A 19,705-nucleotide genomic window follows, 5' to 3' on the forward strand; every position below is an offset into this window, starting at 1 on the left:
TTTAAAAACCCCTTCCGATCTTAATATTGGCAATACGTGAAGGGAAAGAAATAAAGAGCGGGATATTTCAAGAAGCCATTTGCTTCCGTCTTGCGAGAGATGCTTTTTCTTCCCCCTTACTCATCGACTTCTTGTTCATCGCGGTGGATAATCTTTTGCAGAGATAAGATGGGAATTCGCATTCCGCACGGAGTTATAGGGACTGGAAGAGGTAAATACACGGAAAGAATAACTGTTGAGGAAGGGATATTTGGACGATCGAGGCAAGGTAGGGCAGAGCAGATTGAAATAAAGGTTCTTCGATAGGGAAAGTATTGCCTGCCGGGGTGTAATCCAGGGGCAGATAAATAGGACTGGCTTTGAAGTCGAGAACACGAACTTAGTTGAGTGAATCATACTATATTATAAGTGAATTAAAATGGTAATGTGGCTGGAGGGGCGGATATATACGATACTACTGTTAGGACATGACATTGGAAACGTGTGAGAGAGAGGGTGTGATATAATGATATAATATGATATAAATAATGTATAGCTTAATAGCTGCGTAATTCTTATGTTCTCAAGTACCTTATATCTACCCTTCGTACAACTCCAATTCACTCTTCTAGGGGCGATTTAAAACGAGACTCATTGATAGACGTCCGTGATACTGTAGACACGATGTTCGAGCATCCCTAGGCTCTAGCTATATGAAGCACAATAATATCTCAATGCCTCAGTCAAACATCCTCTTCAAAACAACATCACGAGTATTCCCCTCTCACGATATATCTCAAGCCTGCAAGCTGGCCAGATAATCTCAATCAATTAATCATCTACCATAACGACCGAGTAAGCACAAAAGTACCTGTAGCATACATAGAGCATAGGCGCAACTTATGGCTGTGGTATCCCTATTATTACATCCTCCACTGTTCATCCTTCCGTCCTTGTCTGTCTGCTGGTCTGTTCCTTGCTGTTCCTCCGTATCCTTGCTCACGATACCTCGTACGTAACTTTGCGTCGGTCATTATCGTCGTTATTATCCATTATGCCAAGCTTCATGTAAAACGCGTAAAACTTGAAGCGTGAGGTGGTCTGCGCACTCTCAAAATCTCCATCTGTCGGTTCATACTACTTCATCTGCCGCAATTTGGGTTTCTTGATTTAGTTCATCTTTCGTACTCAGGTTGCTATAACCCCCGAAATTCTTACTTAGGCGTACTCTTCCTTAACACGTCGGCCGTTCATATCGTAGCTTCGGTGGCTCCGCACACTCCTCTGACGGCCCCATCTACGACCGGTGTGACCCTCACCATTGCTACCGCGGATACCCAGACAGAAGAGTATCGTGGCGATCAACAAGGCGGCCCAGCTACCCCAGCTAAAGCCGAAGGCCCATCGACCAAGGCTAGCATCACGGCCGCTCGCAATGAACGCATTACGCATTTTAACGAAGACGGCTGTCATCAGCGACACGGCGATGGTGTGGAAGAACAAGGCGATGAGAGCTCCTAGTCCTGCGATGGCCGAGCCTAAGCGTCCGCAGCATGCCACGAAGCCTGCGAAGAAGGCAAGCACGGAGAACACCAGCGCGATTAAGTAGAAGACCCAGCCGAACCGCCACATGTAGTAGTAGTAGAAGCTTGTAGTGTCGCCGCCATAGGTACCGATCAAAGAAGAGGGCGCATTATTCGGGTTTGCGGACCAGCCCCAACCCAGGGGAGGGGCAGGCCATGCGCTGCTACAGTCGGTGTTGCCTTCGCCACAAATATAGAAGTAGGTCCATTGAGTGACGGAGCGGGCGCCCGTTATGCCGCCGGTCTGAGCCGACAGGAAGTAGGTTTGTCTTAGGGGCGACGTGTCGGTGACGGCTGATAGGATCACGAAGAACATCATCACTAAGGAGCCGGCGAGGAAGATGAGGGAGAGAGGCGCGAGATATGCGTCTGGAGAGCTATTAGCGGTGTTGCAGAGCTAGAAAGTGGTTGCGGTGAGACTTACTTGAACGCGCCATCTTGAATACTATTGACCGGCCAGACCGGATTAAAGTGTGTAGAGATTACTTGTGGTATCAAGAAAGATGGTCGACAAGCAGCTAAAGGTTGAAAATGTTAGACTTCAGGTCGCGAGCTTTGAAAGAATTAAAACAAGAAACTTACCTTGGGCAAAGACGCGCAAACTAAGTACCCAGGGCGGGCAGCTGGCAGCTGGCAGGGTAAGGGGTAAGACACTGTTTCGTTTCCAGGAGAAACGAGAACCAAGACACAATTTCTTAGATTAGGTTGTCTTGGATACGAATGCGGAAGAGGGTTTGAGATCAAAGGCGGTCGGGCAGATGGCTTGATTGATTGAGGGAATAGTTATCGATACAACCCAAATAGGGATTAGTATTAAGAATATACGAGTAATATTATCGCAAGGCCGGGTATGATTTTCGCAAGGTTGTTGTTTATCACGAACGAGAAAAGGGGGGGAAGACGGAAACGAAAAACAATAATAAAAAAATATAAAATAGTTGAAGGTCTCTCTTCCGATTGAGAGTGTGTTGATCATCGAGTCAAAGGGTGGACATGACCCAACGCCTAGTGGGGTGGTATGACGACACTGACGAAGCTATTGGAAGAGCTCGTTACCTAAATCAGACTAGCCCTGCCGAATAGCCTGATAATGCATACATAGTAAGTGCCAAAGAAGCTACATCCGCATCTCTCTTCCCGGCAAGACCCTTTAACTTTATGATTGCCCCATTTTGTACCTTCTACTGATTAATATACATGTATGCATTAATTCGTACATGAATAGGTAGGTACCTAAGGTACCTCATAAAAATAAAATAAAATAAAAGATGTTTGTTAAGTAAAAGCAGCTCTACTCACACGTCATCTATATGGCTCATTCAAAGAAACCAAAAAGAGACGAAGCTGAATCATCGTGATAACATGGCCCCGATGATCACCATGATGCCGAGTCGTCGTCATTCTCGCGAGGCTTAGAGATAGCGATAACGTGGTGCTACGCTTGCGGCATGTCCTCCGAGGTATCCGGCATCCGGCATCCGAGTCTAGAACACCGTAATACGTATTCTCTTCTTTTCTTCTCGAAACATTACCGTGGTGCTTATGTAAGTACCTAACCTACACTACATATCGAGCTTCTATCGGTCAAGGCATGAGTGACTGAGGCCACCAGAACAGGGGTTAATTCCGAAGTCCGCTAGTCAAATGTGTACGCTCTCTACGACTTGAAGTGGTCTTTTACATACTTTATATTAATGCCTCTTTGCTGACGACGCTTAATTTATTCTCGTGTGTCCCGTAAAGACACGGAATATCTATTTTCTTCGGAGTCGGAATTCAGACTGAAAGGCTAGCAGATTGGGCCTGTCCATATACCTGCTTAGGGATGGGCTGGAATTTATTATTTTATTCAATCAATTATTACTATTATTACTTAAAGGATATTATTACCTGATACAGAGGTGATACCTACTGATATAACCACCTAGTTGTGATGATTCCACATGGTAAGGCTTATGTCTCTCAGTCATAGCCTGTGTATCGTGGCTACGTGTGGAAACCAAATAAAGTCTAGGATATACCGACCGCGCTCTTTCCAGCTCCAGCCCCTATCAATAAGTATTGTTTGTAGTTTTGTAGGCACCTAGCGCTATGAAGAGCGGCTGTATCAGACTTAGGATACAGATCGGCGGATCAACTCACCATATAACTTGGGCTGTTTTAAAAAATTAGTATGCAACTTACCTTGAGGCTATTGAGATGAGCACAGGAACTAAAATCCGCCGCCAGCCCGGGATGTGAGACGCCTATAGATACGTAGTAAGAGTGTAAATTAAGACGGGCTTTGATTTCGCTACACTGGCATCCTTTATTGCTATCTCATGTTAGCACAATAGCTGCTTAGGTAGCTGATTGGAGTCTAAGGAGTTTCCTTTTGTTTACTCCCATTTTCCATTGTATTCAAATGTCATAATCAAATTGTTCAAGAAATTTCCTTTTACATTTACCTAAGGTAGTCACCTATCTGGACAACTAATATGATATGAGGTTTAAAGTCTACCCGTTTATAAATAATTAGGGCTCGCCACAATTAGACTTTAGGAGCTTTGAAGAACCACAAACCATAAACTAGGAGAAAAATATCGTGCCGCGAAACCCTATGGACAGAATATAGAAATTCATTTTTAAGGTAAATCGTAGAGTGCCCGGGTGTAATCATTGATTTCTGATCCTGTCGAATCGACCATTTCTTAGCACTTTCCCCCCCGAACATGTTAGCGAGACGATACTACATACTCCTGAAGAAGTAATCATGTCTATCCCACTTATTGTTTTCTATTTACTGCTACTAGCTTGGATCATCGTCGGGATCACCTCTGGAATGTTTATTCTTTACATGAAAAAATGGTACGACCTAGCACAACAATCTGACGAACCGGATGAACATACCTTTCTGATCCAAGGACCAAGCGTGCGAAGATCAGGCTATCTTTCCGATGATGAGCTTAGCTTTGATGGTTCTGATAATTACGACGAATCTCTCATGTCGGTTGAGATAGAGCCTATTAACAGGTATGAGTGGTATATGTATATTGTCTGATGGACTCCATGCTTTGTTATACCACTGCTAAACTTCGTTACTCAACAGCTAGCCGTTACGCGAAATACGGCCGATTTACTTCTCGTCAAATACCTATCGCCATTTAATAACTCGACGGAAAGCTACGACAGAAGCCACGAGGTCCCCTATATAAGCTCCGCGGGATGCTAGATGATAGATGAAAACCACTTTCTGTTGACGGGAGGTGGATATAATAACAACCACTATGGAGGGTACGGTTTGGATAAGAAGCGCAAGATGAATCACGTTATATCATGGGACATTTGTCAGGGTGGCTACAGGGGTCTGTCTACGACTATATAAGAGGCGCGAAGCGCCCTCGTCAGAGGATAGAAGGCCAGGCGTTACTAGTTCAATACAATCTATTACTTGGTCTACCTACCCTCGACACTCACTTTGTGTATGACTAACCTCAAAGGGCATCTGATCCTGACACATTTATGTCTAACGAATAATCCTTCTACACTGCCACCACCGTCACCATAACCACTACATCAAACCACCGCTAGCACTACTATTCCTACCACTGATGCTGTTGCTGAAAAGCCGTACAACCCATGTTTATATTTATTTCAACTACCACAGGAACAACCTATAAACCAAGAAACTTTTGAATAAGAGTCTAAAGAGTTTAGGAAGTGGCTGTATAGGAAAAAGGGAACGTTTGCCCTTTGTTCGTTGGTTTGGGGGGAGCTTGAACAATGGCCTATATATTTCTAACTTCTATTACTTATATATCTCTTCTGTTTTTAAATTTAAAGATCACAACTAATTCTATGTCTCTTTAAGGAGTCACGCCTTGTTGATTGTGTTAGTGATTGAAATATCTGGTTGGCTATTATATTATAAGGGGGTGGGACATTCTAGGACATGACAAGAATGGGGTAGCGATATATTTATGAGTTATAAGCAAGATACATGGTACTGTATTGTTTCTATGTTAAGTTTACGCCTTAATACTTAGGTCATTTTGTTATGGGGATAAATAGTAGGTACAGAGGGTACTGGAAATAATACAAGCTCTTGTAAGGTTGATAGACCAACCGTTACATCTACGGCTCTTTTAGAATTGGCGATGACTTTTTTTTAAAAATTTTTTTTTTAATTTTCTTTTAATTTGTAATGATTGGTATCTCATGCAAAGCGGTAGCAGCACCTCCCCCCATAAAATGCTTATTCAAACGCATCGTAGAATGGCTATATCGTTGACTACTATTGTACCCAGGCGTGTCTGCCTCTAAAAACATAAATAAACCTAGACTGGACATGGCGATCACGAAATGAATATCGAAGACATGAAAATAACTCTACTACCCCCTAGAGATATCTATACGAAGCAAGACAGTAATTATGTGTAATATTAAGGGTAGTCGACGGAACAGTTGCTGGATAGTAGATCTATACAAGGGGGACATATCCCCCTATTCTGAGATGAGCTATGGGTTGAAACAACCTTCGGTGTACTACAAGCCAGGCCTATGCTTCCCAATCTGTGTAATTTGATCCCTGTATAGCACTCACCGAGATAATACATAATTGGACATGATAAAGTAGGTTGTATATAAGTACAGAGCGAGAGTTAGCCGGAAACCCCGTTACTACTGAGCACTATCTAAGATAGCATTGCCGTCTTATTTCTACAAATAGAAAATAAAAGCTCGTAATTCGAGGTTCAGATGATATTGAAAGAGAGCCTGGTTGATAGGTGCTGTTATATTCCAAACTAACCAGAAAAGAGACCTTAACACTACCACTAAACATTATCAAGCCCCTTGGAGATAAATGAAACATCGTGACCACATTCTGCAATCGATGATTATCGGCATTTGTTAGAGCGTAGAAATTAGCTAGTTGCTGTCCTACTCAGCCCGGGTATAAGGTGGCAAAGTACTGCCGTGCTTGTGCCGAGGTCTTGTGACATGGTAATAGGTCAAATTCGCCGAAAAGCTCCTTGGGGGAAGCTGACGGAAAACGATGCTCTCCATATCAGTAACCAGCTGACTATGCTATGACTATGCTATGACCGCGTATTATTGTAATGGTTCTATTTGATTTTTTCAGGCACGAACTTTCGTATCCATGTAACATTTGACAGGAGGGTAGAGGATCGACGGGATGTGCATCGAGAGAGTGCCTTTCGAGCATAGCTAAAGTATCCCGACAGATACCGACATGGAAGAGTCGGGTATTTGCGATTGCATTCAGCTAATCAGCCCTGAAGGCGGGATTGGCAAGGTACGTTTCCTTGTTTTCTCGAGATCCTTTGGGCAGGCGTTCGACACGGTGGATACGGAGTCCTCTCCGTGGTGCTGGAGTTGAAATGCCCGACTAGAGCCGAGGATGGACGGTAATCTTGGGTGAAGATCTTTCCGCCTTACATGGGATTGATTTGTAAAAGAGAGCCCACGCCGGGCCGTTGGCATAGGGCGCACATTCCTTCCTCATCCCGGCCGTTTAATGTTAAGGTGCATAAACTGGATGTTGGGCCTGCTCACTTACATATGCCATTGTTGGACAAGTATGTAGTTGGACAGGTATACACCGTTACACGTAGTCTCGGCTCCTCTTCTCCCTCATCCATGGTTCGGTAGTGTCTGGTCCGAACGGAGCCGCACGAGATTACTAGTCTGCTGCGCATACAGGAGATAGGTACGATACATACGATACATGCGATACTTAGGATACGAAGTGATAATAGTAGACCGACAGTGAATTAAACACACTCCCTGCCCCGCCCCGGAGCAGATCATTCACACTCAGCTGCCAATCAACCTGGGGCGTCTAATAAGCGAATTCCGTATTTGGCAATGAAGTGCCATAACCTTCGGCTCTTGACAGGTTTGTACCATTGAAGTACCGGGCACCGGCGGGAACGTACACCCCCGGAAGGCTAGATGTTAGGGTAATTTGGATATAACAGACAGGTATCTTGCGGCTGATGTGAGCAGAGAAAAGGAGGTAGCCATCGGTGATCATGTGCGCGATCTATTATGCGGTGAGCAAGGCAACCCAATGTTGCAACGCGCAAGTGCTTACATGTATCTCCCAAGTATATGTTTTTCTCCTAGTTAGGTACCTAGGTAGTTATGTATTAAGAGAGAATCATTAGAATAGAAGCTGTTTTGAAAGCGGCGCAGTTGGTGATGTTTTCGTGGTGGACTAGACTGGATTGGACTAAGTGAGGTTAGTTAGACTTTAACGAACAAGTCGAATTCGATACGTTTGTCAGCAAATAAAGAATAAAAGCCGAGACTGAAGAAGTGGAAGAAAAAGCAACTAAGGCAACTAACCCAGGATAGGCAAAGACGGCGAGTAACGGGTAACAACAAGATTACGCTAGTGCAATCTTTGTTACTTTTCACAAAAACGCAAAACGCTTTTAAATCGCCAAGAAATGACAGCTCACAAACCGAAGATTATGATGGGAAACAGGGATCAAGGCTCTAAGGACCCCCTGCTGGATCGTCCCGTGCCATGGACCCATCGTATGTACGGATTAGCTCGCTTCGTCACCGACAATAAGTGGTCTGAGCTCAAGCTATCTTCACCTTGAATATCCCTGCTCTTTCCCTGTTATGTACATATATTCCGTATATATCCTTACCTTAGCAGCTTAGGTAAACAGTCTAAGCCTGCACGGCGCTAGGAACAGGGTTATGAGGTACCTTAGTAAGTTTATACTAGTTGAGTTACGTATAGTTACCTTACCTAATACAGCAAGATTTACATAGGAACAATCTCAATTCATTCTCTTTTTCTTCCAATATATTTTCGACCTCGGCTTTGCTCCGCTTTCTATCATTATTATCCATCTAACTAGTTACCCTTAAGTGTAAGGTAGTTCGTAGTATGCAGTAGTACCTACCTGTTTTTGCACTCTGTTAGAGAAAGCAAGCTTTAGACAGGCCAGGTTAAAATATATCCCTCTCTTTTATCCCTCCCCCTCCCCCTCCCCCTTCCTAGAGTGTGACATCCAATGCCGCTCCGCCACATCGCCATCCCCTCGTGGCCCCGGACTACGCCGCCCAGATACCCGACCTATGTCCTGGCGACCCGCATCCAGTCGAGGTTGCAGAAGGAACTACTGGCCTGGAAGGCCCTGCGAGACGACCCACGGCGACGACCTGATGCCCCGCCTCCGCTTCCCACCCTCATCTCCTTTACCCCGGCGCCCACATATACTCTCGGCAGGCGGCAGACCGAGCCACTATCCGCCTCCGAGCTCGCGCGTTTGCGCGCCCCTCTCTCCGTATCATCGCCCTCCCGCGACGATCACGAATCTATCACCACCGCCGTCTTCGCGCCTGAGGTCTTACACGCGCCCCGCGGCGGGCTGACTACGTACCACGGTCCGGGACAAGCCGTGCTCTGGCCCGTTATAGACTTGCGGTCCCCGCTACATGCGCACTTCTCCGTGCGCGACTACACCTGTCTGCTGGAAAAAACCACTATCGCGACGCTGCGTCGGGTGTATGGCGTTGCCGGATTTACGACCTCGAACCCAGGGGTGTGGGTGCTTAAGGATAATGACTTGTCGAGAGACGAGGAAAAGATCTCGGCGCTAGGTGTTCACCTTCGGCGGCATGTGACGGGTCTCGGCGTCGCGGTCAACGTCGGCGTCTCGGTTACTGGGTCCGAGGCGACGAACCCGTGGGCGCGAATCGTAGCGTGTGGGTTGGGGGATAGGGGTGTTACGAGTATCGCCGCGCAATTAGACTTGCTGCCCACTCACGAGATCGCGCCTGAGGATATCGCGGCAGAATGGGCTGCCGAATTTGCCGAGAGGCTGGAGCTACCTGGTGCCGCTGTGGAAGAAGAGGACTGGGAGATGTGGGAGAAGGAATTGCAAATCGAACCGGTGGGACCAGGCACGGATGCTGGATTTGTCGAGGGTCGAGTGATGCAATCATGATTCGTACTACACTCTGCCGCCTTGAGTCCTCTTATTATCGGTCCATATGGTATATACGTCATGTCTATGATACCCATTTCACGTTCTCTCTTCCAAGTCTTATGCCAACGAATCACGTGCTCGCGTACTGAGCCAGACAACGAAGTGCAGAGGGTCATCGTGGGGGTTTGATCTGTAAGGAGAGATACCACGAACAATGAACAATTGTTCCACGAAGCAGGGCTAGCCACGCCAGGGCCACGCCCCTCCCGATCGATCTATGTACACACGCGCTGGAGTACGGGTATACACACGTACATACATACATACATACACACACATATACGTACTTATTTATTCATCACGATTGCTCATAACCTCCCAGTCCCGAAAAGCCAGAAGCCAGAAGCCAGAAGCCGACAGCCAGCAGCTAGGCCTACGTATACGCGACCCTCCCCACCACCAAGCCTCCTAACTTAACCAACACTACATAGCAACCGGACATCCGCTCGAAGCGCTCGGTCGCCGGGCGGGCTGCACGACGGACGGGCCGCTCCTATCTATCTATCCATCCATCCATCTGTCTTGTCTGCCTGCCTGCCTGCCTGTCTGGAAGGAATCGTATATACGAACGAATCAATCAGTGAACACGCGCTGCGGACACCATCATCAGGGATGCCAGGATTCCATGCAGCGGTCCGCGGCCGATGTCGGCGTTAGGTTAAGATTGAAGGACAAGTACATACCTAAAGGTATTCACGTTGGGGCAGGATAGGATAGGATAGGATAGGATAATACCTAATGTATGATATGGTATGGTATGTACTGTGCAGGAAAGCGGACAGGACGGACAAGCTTTTCAGGCAGGGAAGAGAAAAGCACGTACACATATATAGGTATTTGGCTGGGTAGCGAGCGGCAAAGTGCAGTCTTCTAATCAGAGGGCGACGTGGCTTACCGTCGTGCTCTTACTTTCTGCACCAAGAATTGGCTACCTTGGCTGCTTGGCTACCTAGACATGTAGGGACTGAAAAGTAAGCGAGTTACATACCTACTGGGATCGAGGATGCCAAGGTGTTCAGTGTCCAGTGTCTGATGCGCGGCCGGGTCTAGCTAGTCGAGACCAATTAATCCTTGCTCTTCGTTGGCTCGTGCTTCCGTTCTAGAATTCAAGGTAACAGCAGCTACTTCGATACGGCTATTGGACCACATTTACGAGGCATTTACATACTTTACATACTGATACTGAGAAATATTTATTACGAATATCATGAATCATACCATAAACGTCAGATTAAAATATCATATTAGTTTCTGCTCGAACTTTATTAACTCATCTGCGTTCGGCTTTGCCGATTATTTCGAGGGGTTGCGGATACACATGGAATTTTATCCTGTTTGCCCTCTGGTCCGTATTACATACCAAACTCGTAGGCCTTGAATTCTTGTATTAGGGATACCGGATACTCCATCTCATTATTTCGTGTCGGTGCTAATTAATGATACCGGCCGGCAAGACGGTCGCGTACCTTGCAGTCTTTCATTACCAAGTAACGCCGTGGGTGTAATAGACGGGAAGTGTCACCGCCCCCAAACGGAAGAATGCTAATGGGACCGGGGAAAAAATTACCTCTAACCCCTGTTCTCTTTTTTGATGACCGCGCAATGTTCGCTACTCCGTTTCCGACCGCTGCCTTTTCCATGTGGTATCTCTTCGTCTGCCTCTGGCCTGTACATTTCAGGCTGGAAATTCATGTTATTGTAATGAGCCACATTGAAATGGCTGTTTTTGAAGGTATTCGTCGTGAAAGCTGGTTCGTGAAACGTGTTGGTCTCAACTAAGTCGGGGAAGTTATATTTACTGAAGCGCAGTGGGTGCAATGTCATGGGGGTTGCTGGTTGTTGCTGCGGAGGACTCGGCTGTGGAGGTGGAGGCCCAGTAGCTAGGCCATCTGGGAACGGCTGCGGCATCCATGGCGATTGCGGAGAAGGGGCATAAGGATCTGTCATAGGAGACGGTGCGGCCGGAGATCCCAAGGGGGATATATCGGGAACACCAAAACCAGGTATCATAGCCAATGTACTCATGTCCACCGGGAAATCTTGAAGCGGCATATCTGTGCTTTCAATTTCTTGGTGCGTGAAGGGCGTTGCCCGATTGATCGACAGTGTAGTTAGTGCGGGTGGCATAGGCGAAGGCTGGACGACAGAATCGCGATACAAAATATCGTAATGACCCGGACGGTACAACAAGTAGATTATTGGTCCTAATGTAGCCGGGTCCTGACCGTTAGCTTCTTCGGGCATCCGATGAATATTGGCTTCCACGCCGTCGCTCCGGTCTAAGTAGACGATCTCGAGTACGATATTCGCTGGTTTGAGTAGTACGTCGTGAAGCAGCACAACACCTACGTGGTCGATCTCCCGGTCAATAGGCAGGATGGTATCTTGAACGTAGCTCTCGGCGCCACCTGTTATCCAGGGCTCGTAATGGGCATAACGACCCTTCAACCATGACGATGCGAGCAAGCGCTGATGGTAGACGATAGATTGCGACTTCTCAGGATTGTTGAAGGTATCCATCACAGTTAGCATAGCATCTTGGCCACTGGACATCGCTCCGATGATCTCGTTGAATAAGTCAAATGTTACGGCAACCATATCCTCGAATAGCCAGACACTATGCCCCCCAACGGTCTCGATGAACTTGTTCAAGCTTGTTAACCGAGCCAACTCGCCCTGGACTTGATTTATATCGCCGCATCGTACTAACGTCTCGAAATAACCGAATGCGATGGCTACAACGATACAACAAAGAGTCAACTCGGCAACCTATGAGTCTGAGAACTGGGTGAGGTGATGGAAAAGTTGAATATTGTCCCCACTACATTGCCTTATCTTCGCAGAAGTAGATCATCGATCGATCGAAGAATATTCCAGATAGGACCCAGATCCCAAATTGACTTGGCTACGCATGAACTGCGGGGTATGCGTATGTGATGCAGGAGGATCCTCGAGATATATTAAGTAGGAAATCTGTCAGAACTCACCTCGCCAACCACAATTACCGTCACCTTGGACAGGGCGATAGTGGGAATAGGTATGGGGTAATGCCTACGATGTCACGACGAGTCAATTGGAAGAGTTCGATTGTATTGCTGGAGCTCGGGTTTGACTAACCACAGTTTTTGCGACATATATGGGATCTGCTTTCGCATACTCCTCCGTGATTATCGTGCTCGATCTTCTTTCGCCGACTAAAGGACTCTGTATGCCGTTGAAATGTGAGCGTTTTGATGATTTCGCGTGGAGACGAGAAAGGGCAATGTGCAAAGCGCGAAGTGTACTGGCGATAGGAGCTAAATATATAGCTATATACGTGTAGATAGGATGGTCGACGACAATAGAAGAGTATCGCAATAAAAACAGTACTTACCACTAGCTGAGGCTCAAATTCGCGAGCTGCAGCCTCTTGCTGAGCAAGGTCGGTTGGGTGTGGTGGTTCCATCTTGATGTTGCAATGATTTCGATGATGATTGTGGGGTATCGCCGGGTTGTTCGTATTGGTACTGTTGGTGTTGTAAGGAATATGACCCGAATTGCTTGCAGGAGGCGGTATTAGAGGATTATGACTATGGTAGATGGGAGATGCGAAGAAGTCGACGGCTGCTGGTCTACCGCCTGCAACTGCACCGGCACCGCCAGCTTGCGCCGTCCCGAATTGTGCCAGCGGAGTGGGTTGAAAGGCGTATTCGGGGACTTCTGCGTTGGCTATGTGGATTCCATAGGAAGCGTATGAGGAATATGGGGTGGGTTGAGGCTGGAACATGCCTGTGCCTGGGCTTGACGAGCCAGAGCTTGACCCCAAGCTTGGGAGCTTCGGGTCATGAAAGCTCTAAGTACGTAACCGGGTGGATGGTCTTTGAAGTTCGGGGTGGGCTTCCTAGCTGCAAGTAGCTCAAAGCTCATAGATTAACCTTAGTTCCGTCTGGATCCGCCTGGCTGCTCTCGTGCAAGGAATTATTATGGCTTCTCTTCGGGCTGTAACCAGCAGCGACAGATGAAAGAGAAACGAGAGTGATAAAAAAGAAGGAAGCAGGAAAGAGAGAGAGAGAGAGAGAGAGGGCAGGAGATAGGAGGAGGAGGGAAGAGGAAGAGGGAAGAGGGAGAAGGAAGAAAAAGAAGGAAGTAAGAGAAGACAAGAGGGGATCCAGAGAGTTGGTAACGGGCGGGTTTTTGTCTAAAAGGAAGATGAGCACCGAGTGGAAGCGATCAATCAATCAATCAAGGCCATCAAAGTCGGGGTTACACATCTAGCGGTAGTGGTACCGACCCCCCTGCAACAGGGGGTTGCTTATGTGGTAAGTGAGGTACCTACCTAAGTATTGTACCTAGTACTCTAGACGTAGGGAAGTTACCTCAAGCTACCAAGGTAGGTACTCGTTTGTATACTTGCATAGTGCTATATATAAGTACCTAATAGGGTGTATGTATACGCTTTGAAGTCACGTAATCGCGATACATGTCTATTTACCACTCGTACATATACATACTCAAGTATAGATCTAGTTATATGAAAAACAGAGATATTTACCCCTTATAGAATCTGGGCGATTCTATCACTTTTCTAACCGATGGCTGATATTAGATTGGTATAACATGACCTAAATACATTTATTAGGTACATATGTAAAATACTATGTATAGAGATACATATGGATATTCAAGGTTTAATGTTTAACGGGAAGTTCCCGTTCACCTCTTTATGTATGTACCTCTCGAAGATAAAAGTGCACCTGGGTAATACCCCACTCGCGATAGTATTAGTATACATCTACGTCTACGTATAAGTGCCTTAAAAGGATTGCACATTATCTATTGCATGTACGCCTCTACTTCGTGCGTAGGTACTTAAGTTCCCTACATAGAACCTCCTTACGAAAGGTTTACCTATAATATAAGTCCAATATATGTAATCGATGACCTATCCAATTTATCTGTAATATGTAAGTATGTAAGAAGACAAAGTCCACGACTTACACGTGCAGGAGTACGGCAGACCCCTGAGAGTGTTACCTAGAAAAATCCCCTGTAAATTGGGATACTCAAGGTATTACCTAGTAATTACTTAGGTATTGTACCTTAGGTACCTAAGCAGCTAAGGCAGGTAAGGTCTGTGCGTTTATGCTTCGAGCTACAGTAGTTGGTTGGGCTTGACGTCGGTTAGCGATCACAAGAGATCAACAGGTAAAACGGTTAGGTACCGAGTAGCACAGCGGTGCCTAATAATGTCTACGGTGTATATCGCTAACTTCTGCCTTTCTAATGTTAGAAAAGAAGCCACTTTTGATCATCCTCCCGCGTTTTTCTACCAAGTATGCATAAACCACACCTTATAGTCTTATAATTCATGTTAAATATCTAAGATTAATCTACTTCCACAGATGCATAGATAATGCACTATATTTGAGCCAGTCAAAACTTCTCAGTCAAAACTCCTATGTTGCATTGTCGGCCTTGTGGCTTGGCTGGCTGGCTGGTGGCTGGCCATCATGTGTGATAGTTCTATATTTCCTCAGGACGGAGGATGGGCTAGGTAATAGGCGTAAAAGAATTGGACTAACTGTTGACTACCTTAGCCTGATGATCGTTCGTCTATGTACATACATACATGGTCCATCAGTCTACTATTTTCGACATATCACTTTTAGGTACTACGGATTATCTACCTGGTATAATTGTACGTTGAAGTAGAATCCTTCACGCTATTAAACCCGAGAGAACTTTTACCCAGATCTTTCCTTACCCCAGACTGGTGCTTACGATGGATGCAGCACCATGCTCTGATGGGTAAGGTATATCGATGGCCAAGACCGCTACGTACCTTCTCTCATGGGTACCGGAGGATTGCGAAGCACGATCGTTGCGCGATATCGTCAACTTCACACGGTTATGGGGGCATGGGAGCTGAGTAGTGCATCTTCTAATCCTCATTCGTCGTTGGTCTTTCAGTTGGGTCATTTGATTGATTTTTGACGATAAAAACCGGCCAGAAAGCATGGGCAATATTAGACTAGCTTTCCCGGTCAGCCCAAGAATCAGGATTCTCCGGCGCCAAAAAGGAAATCTCTCCAGCGGCTGAAGCGTTACAGAATTGCCAGACGGCCCGGAAAACGCAAAACAGATGCAAAGCAAAAACAAGCAAGCAAACCCGTAGTAGCAGGGAAACGTCATTTGGTGGCAATTATACCTAAAGAATGGGTGATACACGGCCTGCCTACCACCTATGCCAGCTATGCATACCGTACATATCGTACATACGTGTTATACTGTCAGTTCATGAACCTAACTACCTAGGTACCTAGCGTAAACTTCATGCGCGTGGGTCGGGATATGTGTTGGTGGCACGAGGCAGACCAGCACAAAGAAAAGCCATCGTAACACAGCATCACAAGCGAAGATGGAAAGTATGTATCATCATCATCATCACGTCGTCCTAACGACGCCGAATTAGACCAATCCACCCACCAATCCGCATCATGCTCTGCGTGACAAGCTTTTTGAAGAACATTATTAGAATTGGTGCTCAGGTGAGCCTCATGATGGCGCGAGATGGATACGTCGAGTAACTACCTACCTACCCAAGTAAGTAGGTAATGGTTTATTAAAAAAATTAACCCAGAAAATATAGGAGTAGCGCCGTTATTTCTGACCATAGACGGACTTGCGAGGGGAAGGCCACGTAGGATCCATGGGTCTTTCTGCCTCGTCCTTAAGAGGATTTGATTAATACTCCCGGAAACCTTAGGGCTGAAAAGACGGTGTGAGATGAAATCATGTTTATATGTTCTGTTCGAAGAACAATACCGCAACGATCGCCCAATAACTGGCAATAGTAGGTTGGGATTGGTAATAAAGAGCGGATATATCTACTTCGGGACTTTCTTCACAGTTCATCTTGTAAGTCGAGCTAAGACCCGGGCTTATACCTACCTATCTGATATCCATCAGTTGAAGGATCGTGGGTGAACTCCAACGGGGGCCCATGCCAAGTGCTACCTATTACTACGTACATAATTAATGTATGTACATTCTAGCTTTAACCCCGCCTTCCCACCGCCACCGCAACACGGTACTGGATCCATCTAAGACTTATATGGCGATAAACCAGCACCGATATGTATGCCAAGGGCTAACAGGTCCGGAGCGTCGCAAAGTTATCGATATGCTACGTTTCTATCACCAAGCGAAAGCCTTATGCGTCCCTCGAGCTCTAGAGATATTAAGTGGTACCGAGTTTCTCTATGTATAAGTTCTGTAAACCGAATCGAAGACGTCGGCAACACGCCTCCCCCATTGGGGTCATCTATCGAACATCCGAGATTTCTTCCAGAACATCTTACCTATATGCACGTCTTACAGCTAGCTTATTCATACCAACCATATCTAGTGTTGGGGAATTCAAGCCTCCGTAGACGACTCCTCAGTACCCTCTGCAAATCAACTAACTTTAGACCTTTCTAGTATTAAACCCGGGAGCGGTGGACTAAGAGGTGCTTCATTTGTTACCGTGCGGTGGATCAATGATTACATGCTGGAATACGTTTTCCATTCGCGTTGAGGTCACCCACCCTCGGCCTATAGTAACACCCTTGAAGCACCGCGATATGTGACTCCTAGAAGAGATTACGGCCGCTGCCCTTATGATTCGCTGGCTGTCATTCCATCCAAACTGCACGGCTACTACGCTTCGGCTTCTAGTTAAAGCCATTGGAGACCAAAGCCGCTGTCGGCAGCGACTCAGTGTACTCGGAACTCTCGGACCAACAATGAGTATCGCATTAACACGTGCGTCAACAGATATCAGGGTCCAGTAAGTGGACTGCGAATCTAGAAGAGAAGCGGGAATATCCGCCTGCCTTACCTCTCTCATTACAACCTCAGCCAGTCTCCTTTACGTATTAGACCATAAGTCTTCCGGCAAGCTACAATCTATACATTGATTAGAGCTCGAGCTAAGCTTGGGGGCTATGGAAGCATCCGGATTTATCGTAATATCTGCATAAAATCAAAGAGATCGACACTTGGCCGCCGCCGTAGGATTGGAACAGCCTAGCTATTCGGCACGCTCATTGGATAGGAGGTAGCTCCATAAACTATTCTACGCCTCTATTTCTGGGCCATTGAAATGATGGAATTTAAGCTCTAATCTCTGGAGAGCATACGTGGGTAGATACGCGACCTAGAATTCTTGTACGTGAGGTTGGGATCGTACAGCCAACGGCGTTCTGTCAATTTGGTCTGCTGTACGCTCTGTCACGTACAACCTACTGCATACTATCAAGTATATTCGTACTATCATATTACACAGCAGGTAAGCTGTATAGAGGGAATATGCAAGGCGTTTTCATACGAATCATATTAGCTCTTAGCTAAATGCACCCTAGGATCTATAGTTGCTTATAGGCAAAGACATCGTATCGCCTTTTCGCATATCATCGTCCAGGTTCGTGCGTAAGAAGGACATATGAAATGGAGAATATCGCAGAGCCAGACCGATCTTTCAAAGAATCTGGACCTCAATAGGCCTATCATTCTTGGCCCATCCGTATATCGAAATTCGAGCATGTTTTAACAATTATGACGGCCTTCAAGAAAAGCATAGTTATGCTGTAAGCAGGCCAAGCCAACCAACGGGAGCGTGCAGAAAATCGCGATATGTGTTACGCCAAGCCGGTGAAATACCTACTTAGGTAGTGTGGACGCCCACGACGCAAACCGCCGGCCACTGCTGAGATTTCGCTACAAATGAAGCAGCATCAACATCCACCCGCTACTTGTATTACCTCCCGCAAACGGACACGAGAGGGCGAGGTCGCATTAGAACCAAATATGTCCTCAGTACCATTGCTTTTAGACTACATACACGACCGCCGAGGAGCCTTGTTACGACCTGTCACGTAGTTCAAGATGGGTGAGGAGATGGATCTCCCGATAGTTCCCTTCCCATCTATAATCCGCATTATGCCGGTGTCCACTCGGCATACCTCATTCGTCAGTCTAGGATGGCCTGCAGGATTCCCGCAGCGAGCACCATACCTAGAGGATCAAATTATTTTTTATATCGCAATGCCGAGCCAATCTGTTAGCACATTGCCGTCTCGAAATTCAGGGTTTCGCTCGTCCTTTTGCGCCCCATCTCACCGTTGTTGTGCGCGCAAACAAGAAAATTTTGTTTCTACATCCATGATCCGACAGCAAATAGCCCCTAGCCATGGTTAGAAACGCCGTTTAGCCTTCAGCCAGGTAATTCCCGAAGCAAGGTCACGTACCCCTTAGGTTTGGGTTGGCACAGAGAGACGTTACACTCGCTTCCGGGCCGTTCTACCCACCGCAGCCGTTTCGACAGCCGCGTTCGCTGATCTTCTGGGTCGCCGACCGGGGATGGGGAATGGGGATCACGGTTCTAGACGAAACCCCGAACATTGCCCTCTCGCCCCCCTTTCCCCCCTTGTCCTATGCCAATTTGCGGCTTCCGCGCATCGTATATCATGATTCTCCCTTAACAGCTTGGATAATATGTATAATATATATGCAGGAAGCTTGTTTAAACGGGAGGGGCCAATCATATCGTAGCCATGAGACCGCCGATCAGGAGGATATTAGGATATTAGGATATTAGGTAGGAAAGAGGATAGGCTGGTTCCAAGACACGCATCGCGTGCATCTAGCCACCAAGCTGCGCACCCGCCCAGTCCCAGTCACAATCACGTTCTTTGATGAAGGATATTGTGATTTCCCATCTCGCTCTACCCAGACCGTACCCTTTGCAACTCCTCTCCGCCCAACCAGAGTGAGGCGGGTAAGGAGGTGCTCGACGGGGTCATATATTACTTGCCGCGGGTGTTACCTACGGTTGCCCATCTTACCCTCGTCGACCCCGATCCCGCCCGCGGGGTGCGTGCCTTAGAATACGACGGTGACGCCGTGGCCCCGCTATAGTTACCTTACTTTGCATGCTTACCTATCCATCTAGATGCTACGTCCTCATCTACTTTCCAAATTACGACCTATCTATGTTCGTCTCTATACGCTCATGCTACCTCCGATATACTACCTCCTATAGCATCTGCCTTCTACCAAAGGTCGGGGAGGAACATTGGCCTTACGGTAAGTGGCGTACGGAGAGGA

At 46.7% G+C, this 19,705-nt stretch overlaps 3 protein-coding genes across 3 annotated transcripts; 1 reads left to right on the forward strand and 2 right to left on the reverse strand.

Annotated features, from left to right (window-relative positions):
- Nucleotides 1-519: 519 nt before the first annotated feature.
- On the reverse strand, nucleotides 520-2,534 carry F5Y00DRAFT_238501 (SUR7/PalI family-domain-containing protein). The gene is made up of 3 exons (XM_048007976.1): nucleotides 2,145-2,534; nucleotides 1,987-2,080; nucleotides 520-1,931 (listed from the first exon to the last, which is right to left on the reverse strand). The coding sequence occupies exons 2-3, from the start codon at nucleotides 1,997-1,999 to the stop codon at nucleotides 1,198-1,200; spliced, it is 747 nt and encodes a 248-aa protein (XP_047864435.1). The 5' UTR covers nucleotides 2,000-2,080; nucleotides 2,145-2,534; the 3' UTR covers nucleotides 520-1,197.
- Nucleotides 2,535-8,599: 6,065 nt separating this feature from the next.
- On the forward strand, nucleotides 8,600-9,535 carry F5Y00DRAFT_262603 (uncharacterized protein; the record flags this gene model as incomplete). The annotated part of the gene is made up of 1 exon (XM_048011408.1): nucleotides 8,600-9,535. One exon carries the CDS (start codon nucleotides 8,600-8,602, stop codon nucleotides 9,533-9,535), a length of 936 nt encoding a protein of 311 aa, XP_047864436.1.
- Nucleotides 9,536-10,765: 1,230 nt separating this feature from the next.
- F5Y00DRAFT_238508 (cysteine proteinase) lies at nucleotides 10,766-13,638 on the reverse strand. Its single transcript, XM_048007977.1, has 4 exons — nucleotides 12,951-13,638; nucleotides 12,695-12,781; nucleotides 12,565-12,628; nucleotides 10,766-12,312 (listed from the first exon to the last, which is right to left on the reverse strand). The coding sequence occupies exons 1-4, from the start codon at nucleotides 13,341-13,343 to the stop codon at nucleotides 11,147-11,149; spliced, it is 1,710 nt and encodes a 569-aa protein (XP_047864437.1). The 5' UTR covers nucleotides 13,344-13,638; the 3' UTR covers nucleotides 10,766-11,146.
- Between the last annotated feature and the right edge of the window lie 6,067 nt (nucleotides 13,639-19,705).

Source organism: Daldinia vernicosa (genome assembly GCF_022497035.1).
Source record: "Daldinia vernicosa strain CBS 139.73 unplaced genomic scaffold F5Y00scaffold_26, whole genome shotgun sequence".
Taxonomy (NCBI): domain Eukaryota; kingdom Fungi; phylum Ascomycota; class Sordariomycetes; order Xylariales; family Hypoxylaceae; genus Daldinia; species Daldinia vernicosa.